At 37.0% G+C, this 13474-nt stretch overlaps 1 protein-coding gene across 1 annotated transcript; it reads left to right on the top strand.

Annotated features, from left to right (window-relative positions):
• Positions 1-1971: 1971 nt before the first annotated feature.
• Positions 1972-2982, top strand: LOC149159964 (uncharacterized). The gene is made up of 3 exons (XM_089434478.1): positions 1972-2271; positions 2582-2779; positions 2926-2982. The coding sequence occupies exons 1-3, from the start codon at positions 1972-1974 to the stop codon at positions 2980-2982; spliced, it is 555 nt and encodes a 184-aa protein (XP_089290604.1).
• Positions 2983-13474: the final 10492 nt, after the last annotated feature.

Genomic DNA, 13474 nt, shown 5'->3' with positions numbered 1-13474 from the left:
AGTGTACCTGAGCTAACTGAGTTGAAGATGCAATTACAAGAACTGCTGGATAAAAATTATATCCGTCCCAGTGTCTCTCCATGGGGAGCTCCGGTGCTATTCGTTAAGAAGAAGGATGGAACTTTTCGGATGTGTATCGATTACCGACAGCTGAACAAGCTCACCATTAAAAACAAATACCCCTTACCTCGGATCGATGAACTTTTTGATCAGGTTAAGGGGGCGACAGTATTTTCCAAAATTGATTTGCGATCTGGTTACCATCAGATCAGAATTAAAGAAGAGGATATTGCAAAAACAGCCTTCAGAACCCGATATGGACACTACGAGTTTGTAGTGCTGCCTTTTGGACTGACTAATGCACCCGCCACATTCATGTGCTTAATGAACAACGTGTTCCATCAGTTTCTAGATAAATTTGTACTAATATTCATTGATGATATTCTGATTTATTCCCGCTCCAAGGAGGAACACGAGGAGCACCTCCGGATAGTGCTGCAAACCCTGCGAGAGCATCAGCTGTATGCTAAACTTAGCAAGTGCGACTTCTACAAAGAAGAGATTCAGTATTTAGGCCATGTGATCACCAAAGAGGGAATTGCAGTGGATCTTGAGAAAATTAAAACCATCATGAATTGGCCCGTGCCTAAAGATGTGGCAGATATCAGATCTTTCATGGGATTAGCGGGGTACTACAGAAGATTCGTGGAAGGCTTCTCAAGAGTGGCATATCCTATTACGTCCTTACAAAAGAAAGGAAGGGCATTCAAATGGAGTTCGGAATGTCAACAAAGTTTCGAACAACTTAAGCACTTACTTACTACTGCTCCCATCCTAAGTATAGCTGATGCTAATAAGGATTATGTAGTATGTACTGATGCTAGTCGTGAAGGCGTTGGAGGTGTGTTAATGCAAGAAGGGAGAGTGATCGCCTATGAGTCGAGAAAGTTGAAGGAACATGAACAGAAGTATTTTGCCTACGACTTGGAGTTGGCAGTTGTCATACATGCCCTTAAAATGTGGTGACATTACCTTTTGGGTAAGAAATTTCCGTTATTAACAGATCATCACAGCTTGACAAACTATTTCAGTCAGCCCACCCTGAATGAAAGGCAGGCCCGTTGGGCAGATTTCTTAAGTGGATTCGACTTTGATATAAAACACCTGAAAGGAAAAGAAAACCGTGTGGCAGACGCCCTAAGTCGTAAGGTGCAATGTTTATATGAAGTTACTTTCAGTAAGTGGGAAAACTCCTTGCAAGAGAGGATAAAAACAGCAGCAAACCAGGATGCTGAATATCAGCAAATGAAGCGACAAAAGTCACTTTCCAGCCAGGAAAGCCAGCAAGGGTATGAAGTGAGAAAAGATGGGATGCTGTTTTACAGAAAATGACTGTTTGTACCAAATGATGATAGTCTTAGGAATTTAATTCTAAATGAGTTTCATACCAGTCATTACGCAGGTCATCCTGGATACCAGAAGATGCTTGCTGCACTTCAGAAAGAGTACTACTGGCCAGGTATGAAAAGACATGTGGCGGAATATTTAGCGCGATGCTTAGAGTGCCAGCAGATAAAGACTGAGCACCAGCACCCGGCTGGGTTATTGCAACCCCTACCCATTCAAAAATGGAAATGGGAAATTATATCCATGGACTTTATAACTGGGTTACCTAGAACAAGGAGGAACAACGATTCTATTATGGTGGTAGTTGATAAGTCAAGTAAAGCAGCCCACTTTATTCCAGTGCAATCAACCTACAGGGCAGTACAAATTGCACACATATTTATGCAGAATGTGTTCAGACTCCACGGGCTTCCAAAGATTATAATATCAGATAGGGATGTAAAGTTTACATCCGCCTTTTGGAAAACACTATTTGCGGAATTGGGCACGCAGCTGAACTTCAGCACAGCATACCATCCCCAGACTGATGGGCAGACGGAGAGAGTAAATCAGGTGTTGTAGGACATGCTGAGAGCATGTGTAATGCAAAAGCCGACTCAGTGGGAAGATTATCTACACTTGGTAGAATTTGCTTATAACAATGGGTATCACACATCAATTCAAATGTCTCCATTTGAAGTTTTGTATGGACGCAAATGTCGGACGCCCATAAATTGGAGTGGCCCGGAGGTTAAGTTCAGGTTGGGACCCGAAATGCTCAAAGAAATGGAAGACATGGTCAAAAGGGTGCGAGCTAACCTGAAGGCCGCTCAAGATCGGCAAAAGAGTTTTGCAGATCGGAAGAGGAGGTTCAAAGAGTATCAGGTGGGCGACCACGTTTACATAAGAATACAAGCCAAGAAAAGTACCTTGCAATGGAGCAGTTGCGCTAAACTCGCGCCTCGTTATTTTGGACCTTTTCAGGTCTTGGCAAGAGTTGGACCAGTAGCTTATCAGCTAGCTTTACCAAGCCACATTAAAATTCATAATGTTTTCCATGTATCCATGCTTAAAAAGTATATTTATGATCCTAAGCATGTGATTCAGTGGCAAGATATACGGGTAAGATTACTTTCAATTGAACTAATTGGAAAAGTGTCAAGAGATAGAAAACTGACACTGTTATTGTCTGCAGGTCGAACCGGAAGGAGAGGTCTTGGTAGAACCGCTGAACATTCTCGACCGGAGAGAAGTACAGTTGCGGAAGTGGGTTATTAACCAAATTAAAGTGCAGTGGCAACACTATGGGCCAGAGGAAGCCACTTGGGAAGATGAAGAGCTTTTTAGGAAAGCTTATCCGGAGCTGTTTGAGAACACCAGACATCGGGACGATGTCCAAACTCGGGGGGGGAGATGTGATGACCCCGTAAAATGTAATTATTTAAAGTTACTGTGGTAAAAACTGAATGACATTAAGAGACTTATTTTCTTTTATGAGTAATCTGTTAATTTTGAATATGCATTAAAATAATGTTAAAGAATTACTCAGAAAATGATTGGGCTCCCAAAAGGGAACTGGGAAAGAAAAGGAAGTAGTTAATTAAACTGAAAATAACCACCTTCTCAAATTGGAGGGATTTTCCAGGAAAAGGAAAAAGAGGGTGGACAGAATGCTGTGATGTGAGGACAGACAGAAAAGAAAAAGGAAAAATACCTTGTTTTGGACTAAGTCTGGTAGTGACCAGATAGTCAAGAACTAGGTGTTGTTGTCTTACTGAGGATTGGGATCCGGTAGGCAGAAGCTCGGGGGGAGACTCAGGTCTTGAAGGACAAGTCTCACGGATGGGTGGATAACGAGCTTGACACAGGAATTTGCGGAAGAAGTGCTGAAGAACTTTCCCTACGAGCAGGAGACCAGGTAAGTACCAAAACCTAAGGCATTGCTAATGTTTGCATAGAATGGGTAGCTTAGAATACCTGCAGCTACTGTGTATTATCCTAGAACAGAAACCCTATAAGTGTTATTAATATCTAGAATAACTGTGAATAGGGGAATGACAAAAATGCATGCCCTCATGTCAATTAGATAACTGTACAACTTCGTATACCTGAAGCAAGAAGGGTTATTTATTATTACTACAGTATGAAATGATAGCGGGGGTTAGGGTTTGTATTTGCAGGGCCAAGTATCCTGCGAGGAGAAATAAATCTTGAAACGGAAATTTATATCCTGTTACATAACAATTCAAGAACACTAAGTACCTTATCTGACACGTTATATGGTAACGTATAACCTGAAGTAGGGTCATGGTTAACCTCGGTATCGCAAGGTCTGAAGAAGAATAGAAAGTGGTAAGAGAAAACTTATATGAGAAGAGGAGTAGGTCCGTGGCAGGAGAACCCTTGCGGCAGGCGCAAGCCTGAAGCCGCCACCACCAGCTCCCATGGACTAGTACCAGTTGGAAGGCACAACTTAGCCTCATGCGTGAACTTAACTTAAAAACCAAAAACAGAGGAATCGATAAGCAGAGGAATCGATAAGCAAAGGTATTGATAGAAAATGAAATAGACGACTCTGAGATATCTTCTGAGTTTAATAACATTAGCATATTTAACAGTAAATCGAGTTATCTCTATCGTATACGTCGAGGGCGTTACTGCCTATAAAAGGGATGCAAAATCTATCTACACAGTAAGGGAAAAACTCTGTTATGACAGAGGAATAACATTTAATCAACTACGAATTCGTATCAGAGAATTACAGTATATTGTAACAGAAAATTATAGTAGACAGTATAACAATCATAACCAAAGATTTCAGAGCAAAACGGTATATGGTGATCTGTAACTACATTGTGACAGTAACATAATCAATAGAGAATATAACCATAAATCTGTAAGACCCAGGAGTCTCTTTTCCTCATTCTCCGCCGAGTTCGGCCAGACATCTATGGAATGAGATGCAGGCGCGAACCCTAGCGGGACCATCGAAGATGGTTGGGAAGCGGCGTTGCCGTCATGCCCGAAACCCTCTCTAAAACCATAGATATTGCAAATAAAATTCAGAGCAATATTTAAATAACAAATGGCAAAGTTTAAGCTTAAACCCTCACATAAAATCTTACACAGAGAATGATAGTAATCATAACGAATTTTAACATTGCTTCGATATACGGAAGGCGGAGCCTAGCAATAAACCATATAAGATAACCATATTCTATATTAGTCAAGGAACTATCAAACATATGGGTTTTGACCCAGATCCATTAAATCGGTAGAAAAACATGAAGTGTTACATGTAATCACAGGTATAATGTTACATGGTGAAACAATGTTCCAGAAATTACAAAGGCAGTGGTCGAATAGATCTGTCTCATGAACGAGAGAGTTCGACCCAAAACCTGCTGTAGACAAAAGATATTATGAACCTAGCTTCCAAATAATCAAACCCCAATGGGTATGGCCCGGAAGTTAGAAGGCTGAGTATCGCCATCTGCGCCAACCGTGGAGGAGTAAGGTGGCGGAAATTTATAAATCATCACAACAGTAACCCTCCGACCAAATACAATCAAAAACTGTAACCAGAAGTTTACGCTATGAGTTGGGATACGAAATCAAAAGGGTACCTGTACATGTTCAACATAATGGCAACAACGAACAGCATGGACCGCTGAAGGAGCCACGGCAACGGATTCCTCACTACCTGCCATTCAAAGAGAGAGTTACACTGTGCGTTCATCAATAAACCCAAGATTACAATGCAAATCGTTTTAACAAGTGTAAACCTTACCCAGCCAGATTTGCAGACTCGGAGCGGTAAAAGCATGACGAGCTCGCATGCGGATCGAGAGTGATAGATGAGAACCAGTGCGGAAACTGTGGAGCAAATGCCCTGTGATAACGGGGTATTGCACCGAGCCCTGGAGCGCCAAGCAGATGCAGCAAAACCCCGACGAACTCGGAATACCATTCTTATAAACGCCAAACCATAACCCTGCGACGTGGAATAATCTCCACCCTCGATCATCCTCATAGCCTCCTTGCCGTAGATCTTGGTGGTATTGCCAAAGTATTGAAGGCGGGAAAGTGCCGGCCTGTGGTGCCATGGTCGATCACGTGATCAGGCCAGTGGCTATAAATGCTAATCCAGGTGTAAAGTGGAGAAGCTGCCAGCATATATGTGGTGGTTGGGTCTTACTACCCTTACAAATACAAATTAATAACCATCCTTGCATTGCATCGAGGTAATACCAGCTCATACGGTATGAAACAATTAAACCATATAATAAGTTAAACGTTGGTGCCGTGAAGGTGTCATATCAACATACATTATATCTGACCGTGTATGCTTTTAAATAAGGATGGTGTAGTCGCTATATGAAAATTTTTTGTTATATATTAAAATACAAGTGAGAGGTATGTGACAATTTTTTCCATTGAGTTTAATTTCATCATATATTTATTTATGATGTCTCCCTCCCTTAATGTATTTTAATTTTTATTAGATTTGATTTTGATTTTATTAATTTTTTTTTTAATAATGTAAAATGTTGATGTCAAATTATACTTATTTTAGTGTGAGAAAAATGTTATAAGGTTTGACATTTTGAACGAATCAAATTACATAAAAACAAAATCAAAATTAAAATTTAGTAATAAACTAAATTAAATTAAAATAAATTAAAAAATTAATAATTATAATTATGAATAAATATTTTGAACCTGTATAATTACATAAAAATAAAAAAATAAAATAATAAATACTAATATAGTAAATAATAATATAAAAATTAAGAAGAAATTAAAATTTGTATTTAATTAAAATAAAATTGTCAAATTTACTCTTATGAAACATTTTGGTTTATTATTTTCATAAACCATAGTTTTTCCTATAATATTCTTTTCTAATATAGCTTATCAAATAAAATAAAATAAAAAATGAAATTATTTAATTAAAAAACTAGTTAATTCACTGTTATGTAAAGGTTTTGACTCATGTTTTTCACAACTCTTGGTTTTTTCCCATGGTATTCTTCTCTAATGTAACCTATTTAAAGGAATAAAATTCTAATGAACTTTCTACACAGAAAAATAACCAAATGTCAATTTGTTGTGCCAAATTTGAGATTTGAATCAAACAACTCTTGGTTTTTTCCCATGGTATTCTTCTCTAATGTAACCTATTTAAAGGAATAAAATTCTAATGAACTTTCTACACAGAAAAATAACCAAATGTCAATTTGTTGTGCCAAATTTGAGATTTGAATCCTTTTGTGCGAGAGCTATATATATCCATAGAAGATTCATAGAGCTATTTAGGAATTAGGACCTTGACTAGTCAATAGGTGGCTATTATTGGTAAAGATAAGCCTTCCCTGCACAAAACCAAATTAGGATTTATCTTTGTATCAAAGTATCTTATAGGCAAAGATATTGACAAAATTTAGGGAATCCTATTTCAATGATTTTGGTTTACGTATCTATGGTATTTATATTTGAGAAATTAGGCTTTACTTTTGTATAATTATTGTAAGATCCTCATCACCAACATTTGGAAAAGTTAAATTAAGAGATTATAAGTAAAAAAAAATTATAATATTTTTCATTTTTTGTGAAAACTTTACCAACAAGACACTTTGATGGTGGAGGAAAACAATAAAGTTAAAAAAAAAGAAGGAAAAATTATATATATATATATATATATTAATTTAAGAAAATATATAATAGAGAGTTATTTTCCATAATCTAGGCTTTTGTTTATTTAATTTTAATTTTTTTTGTTTTTATTTTTACCTTTATTTATTGTTTTCCTTCAGCATCAGAGTGTTTTATAGGCAAAGTTAAAAAAAATGGTAGTCAATACGGGACATCCGTAGTTATATATTAATCTTACAAGTAGATCAGATATACTCTTGGTAGTATAGTGGTAGCTAGAAGGTTTGATCCTAGGCCTAACCTAGATCATTCCAACAATCCTAACCTAGATCACTTCAACGAGTTACCAATCCACCATGGTTTAAAAAAAAAGTTTTCAAAAAATATTAGAGAATTTTTTTATAAAACATTTTTAATAATAATATCTTATTAAAAATAAAAATAAAAACAATAGTTATTTGTCATGGCTTGGGGTTATCTTTTTTAAATAATGAATTAATATAAATCCAATCTGGTTTCAATGATTTTAATTTATATATCTAACTAGATATATTTATGTGAATTGACATCTTTACCTTTTCCAAATATTGATGATGAGGATTAATAGTGTGCATTTGTCATAATTTATTGGAAAACACCTAACACAATTTTTCATAAAAATCTATTAGGCAAAGTTTTCAAGAAAATTTAGGGTAAAAAATTATAAAAGTTTTTAATTATAATTTCTTGATTTAGAAAAATTAGAAATGAGAGTTATTTTACATAACCTAGAGTTTTTTTTTTAATACCTCTATTCATTTTTGTCCTCCAACGAATAGTGTCTTATAGGCAAAGTTAAAAAAAAAATAGGGAAAATAATTACAATTTTTTTAATTATATTCTCTTAATTTAAAAAAGTTAAAAAACAAGCGTTTTTTTTCCAAGGAAAAACCGTCATTTCATTAATATGGTTAACAAAATTAGATTTTTCACAAGCACGTTTCAAGGGACTGGTGCATTTTCATGATTGACCCATTCTAAAAACAAAAGAAAGGAAGGATACCCAAAATCATATAGGGGAATTCCCAAACTGTAAACTGTCTAGAAAAAAAGAAAAAAGAATTGCCATGATCACAAAAGAACTATCCAAAACATGTTGCCATGCAGCGTCTGAGAGAATCAAATTGAGAGTCTATGCTAGATATGCCCTTCAAGGGAAGATACATTTATGAAAAAAACTCATTGTTAAGGAGACGAATGACAAAACGAAACAAAATTAGTCAGCCAAGTGACCAGATCCGCTCATATCAACATCATATAAAATAGAAACAAAAATTTGGCCTACATCATGGGACTAAGCCAAGCCCCCTTGAAACCTGTATCCCATCCACATATGGTCTGAGATAGTACTCATAGTGGTCTAGACCATTGTGTTCTATCACCTGCCAGAGGGCCCTGTCTAGGAGAAGGCCTTTCTTAGAAAGCTAGTTGGCTTCCCTATTTCTTTCTCTATATATGTGCCTGCAAGAGAAGTGAACTAAATAAAGACATAGCCTTCTGATATCCATCACAATGTTATCCAAATAAATGTTCCTGCAATGTTGCACACCATTCACCCAATTAACCACCAACAAAGAGTCCTCCATAATTTGCAAACTTTCACACCCTTTCTCCCTAACAGGAGTAATTAAGGACTTGGAGGATAATGTTTCAACCTAGTTATTGGTGCCACTACAGAGACTAGTTTTTACACGATAGGAATGATGATCATACACGAAGAGAATAACACCATCACTAGCTTGTAGCCCATTGTTTTGATCAACCCCATCGAAAAAACCCCAGGGCATTTCATTATAAAAAATTTCCTTTGATATGACTAATAAGAGTAGTGATTTTTATTTTTTATAATCATATAAGATGGCATTTCTTTCCACTGCAATCTTCCAAGGGTAGGAAACAATATCTCTAAAAATTGATTGGTTCTGGGCAATCCAAGCCCCTCAACAGATAATAAAAGGTAGAGCACGAATCAGCTTGTTCACTTGATCTTGTTCCCATGATAACCAAATAGTTGGAAAGTGATCCCCATTCCATCTACAAGGCAAGCAAAGGATAGCTCGACACTCCATATAAATTTGTTATGTGAAGGGGCACAAAAAAAATGATCCAGATATTCGCAAGAGTTTTTGCAAAGTGAGAACTATCCTGAACCAACCATATAAATTCTCTGCATTATTTCCCAAGTGGGAATTTTTCAAACCATTATACAACACATGAGGAGTTTCGACTTGGGGGGGAATTTTTCCTTCCACACTACTCTCCACCACCATTCATGATCACCAAGTTTATTTTGAGCCATGATGTTAATGTATCCCATTTTAGGAGTATAAATACTGAGAGTGGACAGAGTCCAAATTAATTCATCCTCTCGATCATTTAACCTAATATATCTCCTTTCAAGAGCCCCATAAAATGACTCCATTCCTCTTGGAACTCTACAGGAATATTTAAGTCTTTAACAATAAGCCAACCTTGTCTCCAAATCGTAGTAGTACAATAATTTGAAAGTTGGGATAGGCAAGTGAAACCCTCATCTCAAAGGAATAAGGTGATTTCTCGGGGGAGGATATGTGGTCCCTCACTACCAGGCCAAGGGTCATAGCCCAAGCTAAGCCTCTGATCATTTCCAATATTCTAGGCAAGATAAGAGGCTATCAGGCTGAAAGAGTTTAGAACCACTTGCTAGACAACATATATATTTCCTTTCGACTTGTCAGGAATTTTGATCCAACCTTCTAGGGACATGGGATTGATGTACTTTCAAATCACAACGTACGGCCAAATACTTTTTGTGGAAAATAATCTCCAAAAACTCTTTGCTGCTAGAGCTTTTTCAAAGCAAAATATATTTTTAAGATCCCATCCACCCAACATTTTTGGATTAGAAATTCACACCCATCATTCCTTGTCCACTATCCCTTCCCATAGGTATCTGAAGTAAATCTTCTTGGATTTTTCCAAAACACCTTTGAGAATCCATGTGAGGGTAATCCAATAGATAGGGATGGATTCTAAAACCAACTTATCCATGACCAATTGACCAACTAGAGAGAGAGGCATTTGTGACTCCAATTCGAAAGCCTCTTCTCCAGTTTTATGATAAGCTAGTACGAATCTTCAATTCTGTAGCAGTTTGGCTTAAGATGGAATCCTAAGTATTTCATATCTGCCTCAAAGGTCAAGATAACATATGGGAAAAAATATTTTATATTTAAAATATCTTGAGTCTCAACATTATAGATGGTTATGGACAATTTTAAAACATTGATAAGCATACGAGTAGATCTACAAAATAACCTCAAAATATCATGTAGACATAAGAGATAATTGATAGATACATTGCATAAAATTAAAACATCATCGACAAAGAGAAGGTGGGAGATGTGAAAGTTCTGAAAAATCCTTATGCTCTGAAAAAATCCTCTTCTCTTTTCCCCCTCAAGCATTCAACTCATCCCTTCAACAAAAAGCATAAAAAGGAGCGACGACAGAGGGCACCATTGGTATAGACCTCTCCCAGCTCCAAAGAAGGGAGAAGTTTCCCCATTGATGAGCACCAAAAAATAAAATGAAGTCACACATCCCGTAATGTAGTTGATAAAAGGTGCTTTAAAACCAACCTGGGTGAGAATGAGATGGATAAAAAGCTAGTTCACATAGTCATAGGTCTTGGATAAATTCAGGTTGATAATCACACCTTCAATTTCTTAGTTTTGATGTTGTGGAATCCTTCTTGAGCCACCCTTATGGCTTCATTGATTTTTTTTTTCCATCCAAGAAGTTGAACTGTACACAATAGATAGATTGGGAGAGGACCAATTTTGTCCTCATGACAATTGATTTGGTAATGATTTTGTAGATGCAGTTATAAAGGGAGATAGGATTGAAGTCTTCAAATGAGGAAGGGTTGTCTGCTTTAGGGATCAAAGCTATGAAAGTTGAATTGAAGGCTACAAGAATGTGACCCTCCTACCTAGAGTCATTAATCATCTATAAGAGATCCCCACTATGAATATAAAAGAGTTCTCGAAAAAATTCAATTGTCCACCCATTAGGTCCAAGGCTCTTATCTTTCTGGAAACTAGATAAGACAACATTAAGTTCATCAGCCAAAACATCCTCCATAAGGTTCCGATTTTCCTCTTCATCCACAAACCTTGGGAAGTGATATACAACTTTAAGAACTTCAACAATTGTAGTTCCTTCGAGAGAAGAAAATAAACCATGGAAATGATCCCTTCCAAATTTGGCCAAACCATTAAATTATATGAAACCCCACTTCCCAGAGGATCTTTCGACCTCCATATAATATTTTCCATCCTTAGTTTCTTGGCATATGCTTGGAAAAACTTGGTTTTATCATCCCATTTTCAAGCCATATGACCCTTCTTTTTAGCCTCCGTTCCACTTCTTTAGCAACCAATAGCTCCTTCCTCCTTGCAAATAACCTTCCTAACTCTTCCTTGGAGACCTGGTCATGAAATTATTCATTTATTGAGTAAGATAAAAGGAGGAGTTGGTTTTAAATTGTTCACAACTCCTCCTCCCTAAGTTTATTCTGATAAGCCCAAGACTAGATTTGAGATTTTATGAATTTCATATTAGCATCAAATTGTTGAGCTACTGAATAGTTTTCATTTGCATGAAAGGGTATCCAATTGTTTTTAATCAGAGACAAGAATGAATCACCCTTGAGTCACTCAAGATTCATTTTAAAGGGGTTGGATGTCTTATAGGATTTCCCTTTTAGCTCATGGAGGATAAGAGAGTGATATGAAACTCCCTGACCTCAAACCATTACCAGAGAAGGGTGAGTTGGTTCACCAGGGCTTAAAAAATTAGGAGTCTATCAATATGCTTAGCCACTCTATCATGATAGACCTTATGGTTCCTCCAAGTAGGCTTCAGATGGATAGATTGTAGGTCAATCAGATTGGAGGAAGAAATATGGTGAATGAAAAAATTAGATAGAGGGTCTAGTTTGGCCCTCACACCCTAAGATTCAGTTGCTCCAATGGAGAAATTGAGATTTCCTCCCAAAATTAAATTATCTCTCTTAGCGGTTGAGGAGTCAAAAAGAGCATTCTAGAACCCAAACTAGTCATCATGTGGGTTGTAGATATTAAGAATGTAAATATTCTCTCCAAGTCCACCGATAAACACTCCATCCCAAGGTCAAAGGGGATACTCTAGATGTTGTTGGTCTGAATTTTTTGAGAGTCCCATTCCAATGATATCCCCAAGACTGACCCCTAACATATGATCCAATAAAATTCTAGAAGAGAAGTGTTTTATGAAAGAAATCCATAATGCAATCCCCTTCCCTAAGCGTTTCCTATAGAAAAATAACCTCAGGATGATCCACCTGCATGAGCCTTTTCAAAGAAAGCTTTTTGAGGGGGCTTGCTAGCCTATGATAATTGAAAGAGAGTATAATCATTGGAATACTTTGCACTAGGCCTTCAAAACTCTAAGGGGACTATCCATGGAAGATTTTTTTCCAAAAGATAGCTCCTCCCTAGCCCTGTCTTGGGTAAGAAATATGTTTGATTTTTGATCCCTTCCTTTTCCCGGGAGAGGCATTCAAGAGACAAAGCTAAGACCTCTAGGGGGAGGATATGGAAAGGAGTCAATTTGTCTCTATCTAAGGTTGTATTGAATAAATTTTAAGGTAGACCCTTCACTGGATTCAAAGTTAGAGGTTAAAAAAGGAGATGCTCTCCCCCCAACAACTCCTGGTATGTCATAGGAGGCCTTGAGAAGAGGTAAGGATGAATATAGAAAATAGGAGAATATCGACATTGAATATCAAGGAGTAAAATTCATGTTTAGATCCACAAAAGATAAAGGACATGAAAGAAAAGTATTTGAGATAAAGGGAAATAAGTACCCTATGATTCAACCCCCCCACCCGAAGAGGATTAGAGACCTCGTCCACTGCTACGGTCAGGATAAAATAAAATTTCTCTTTAGAAATAATCAAGGGATTTAGAAATATTATTTCCCCCTGAATGGATCCTAGTGCCCTTATTTCTCCCTGAATGGATCCCAATGCCCCGACTTCCTTTGATTCTTCATAAATTTTAATATGTTGCTTCCAATTTGAAAGAGCACCCACCCCTAAGCCCATCTGTGAGACACTCTATCCCTGCAGATCCGAAAACTTCCCTATCTTCGTTTGAATACCCACACTGGTTTTCACTAAATCATGAATTATGACATCATTCTTTGATAATTGACCTAATCCTGAGGATCCACCAAATTTCATTGGCTTCTTGTTTGGTCCCAAGACTATCTGCTTTGTGTTAAAAGGTAAAGAGCAGTTGCTATACAAATGGTCGTATTTATGGTACCTGTTACATATGAATGGAATGCCTTCATAGTCCAACTCTAC

The sequence above is a fragment of the Pinus tabuliformis genome, chromosome 5_2, assembly GCF_031772625.1.
Source record: "Pinus tabuliformis cultivar Carrire ecotype Pingquan chromosome 5_2, CPIR1, whole genome shotgun sequence".
Classification (NCBI taxonomy): Eukaryota; Viridiplantae; Streptophyta; class Pinopsida; order Pinales; family Pinaceae; genus Pinus; species Pinus tabuliformis.
The sequence above is the reverse complement of the archived record's forward strand: the minus strand, read 5'-3'. Positions and strand labels throughout refer to the sequence as shown.

What these genes read in the sequence shown, in the direction of transcription:
- LOC149159964 (XM_089434478.1), top strand. Translation starts at nt 1,972, where the DNA reads ATGCTGAGAGCATGTGTAATGCAAAAGCCGACTCAGTGGGAAGATTAT. An exon ending in GGAGGTTCAAAGAGTATCAG is followed by an intron (nt 2,272 to 2,581) that starts GTGGGCGACCAC and finishes TATTGTCTGCAG; the next exon opens with GTCGAACCGGAAGGAGAGGT. An exon ending in ACACCAGACATCGGGACGAT is followed by an intron (nt 2,780 to 2,925) that starts GTCCAAACTCGG and finishes ATAATGTTAAAG; the next exon opens with AATTACTCAGAAAATGATTG.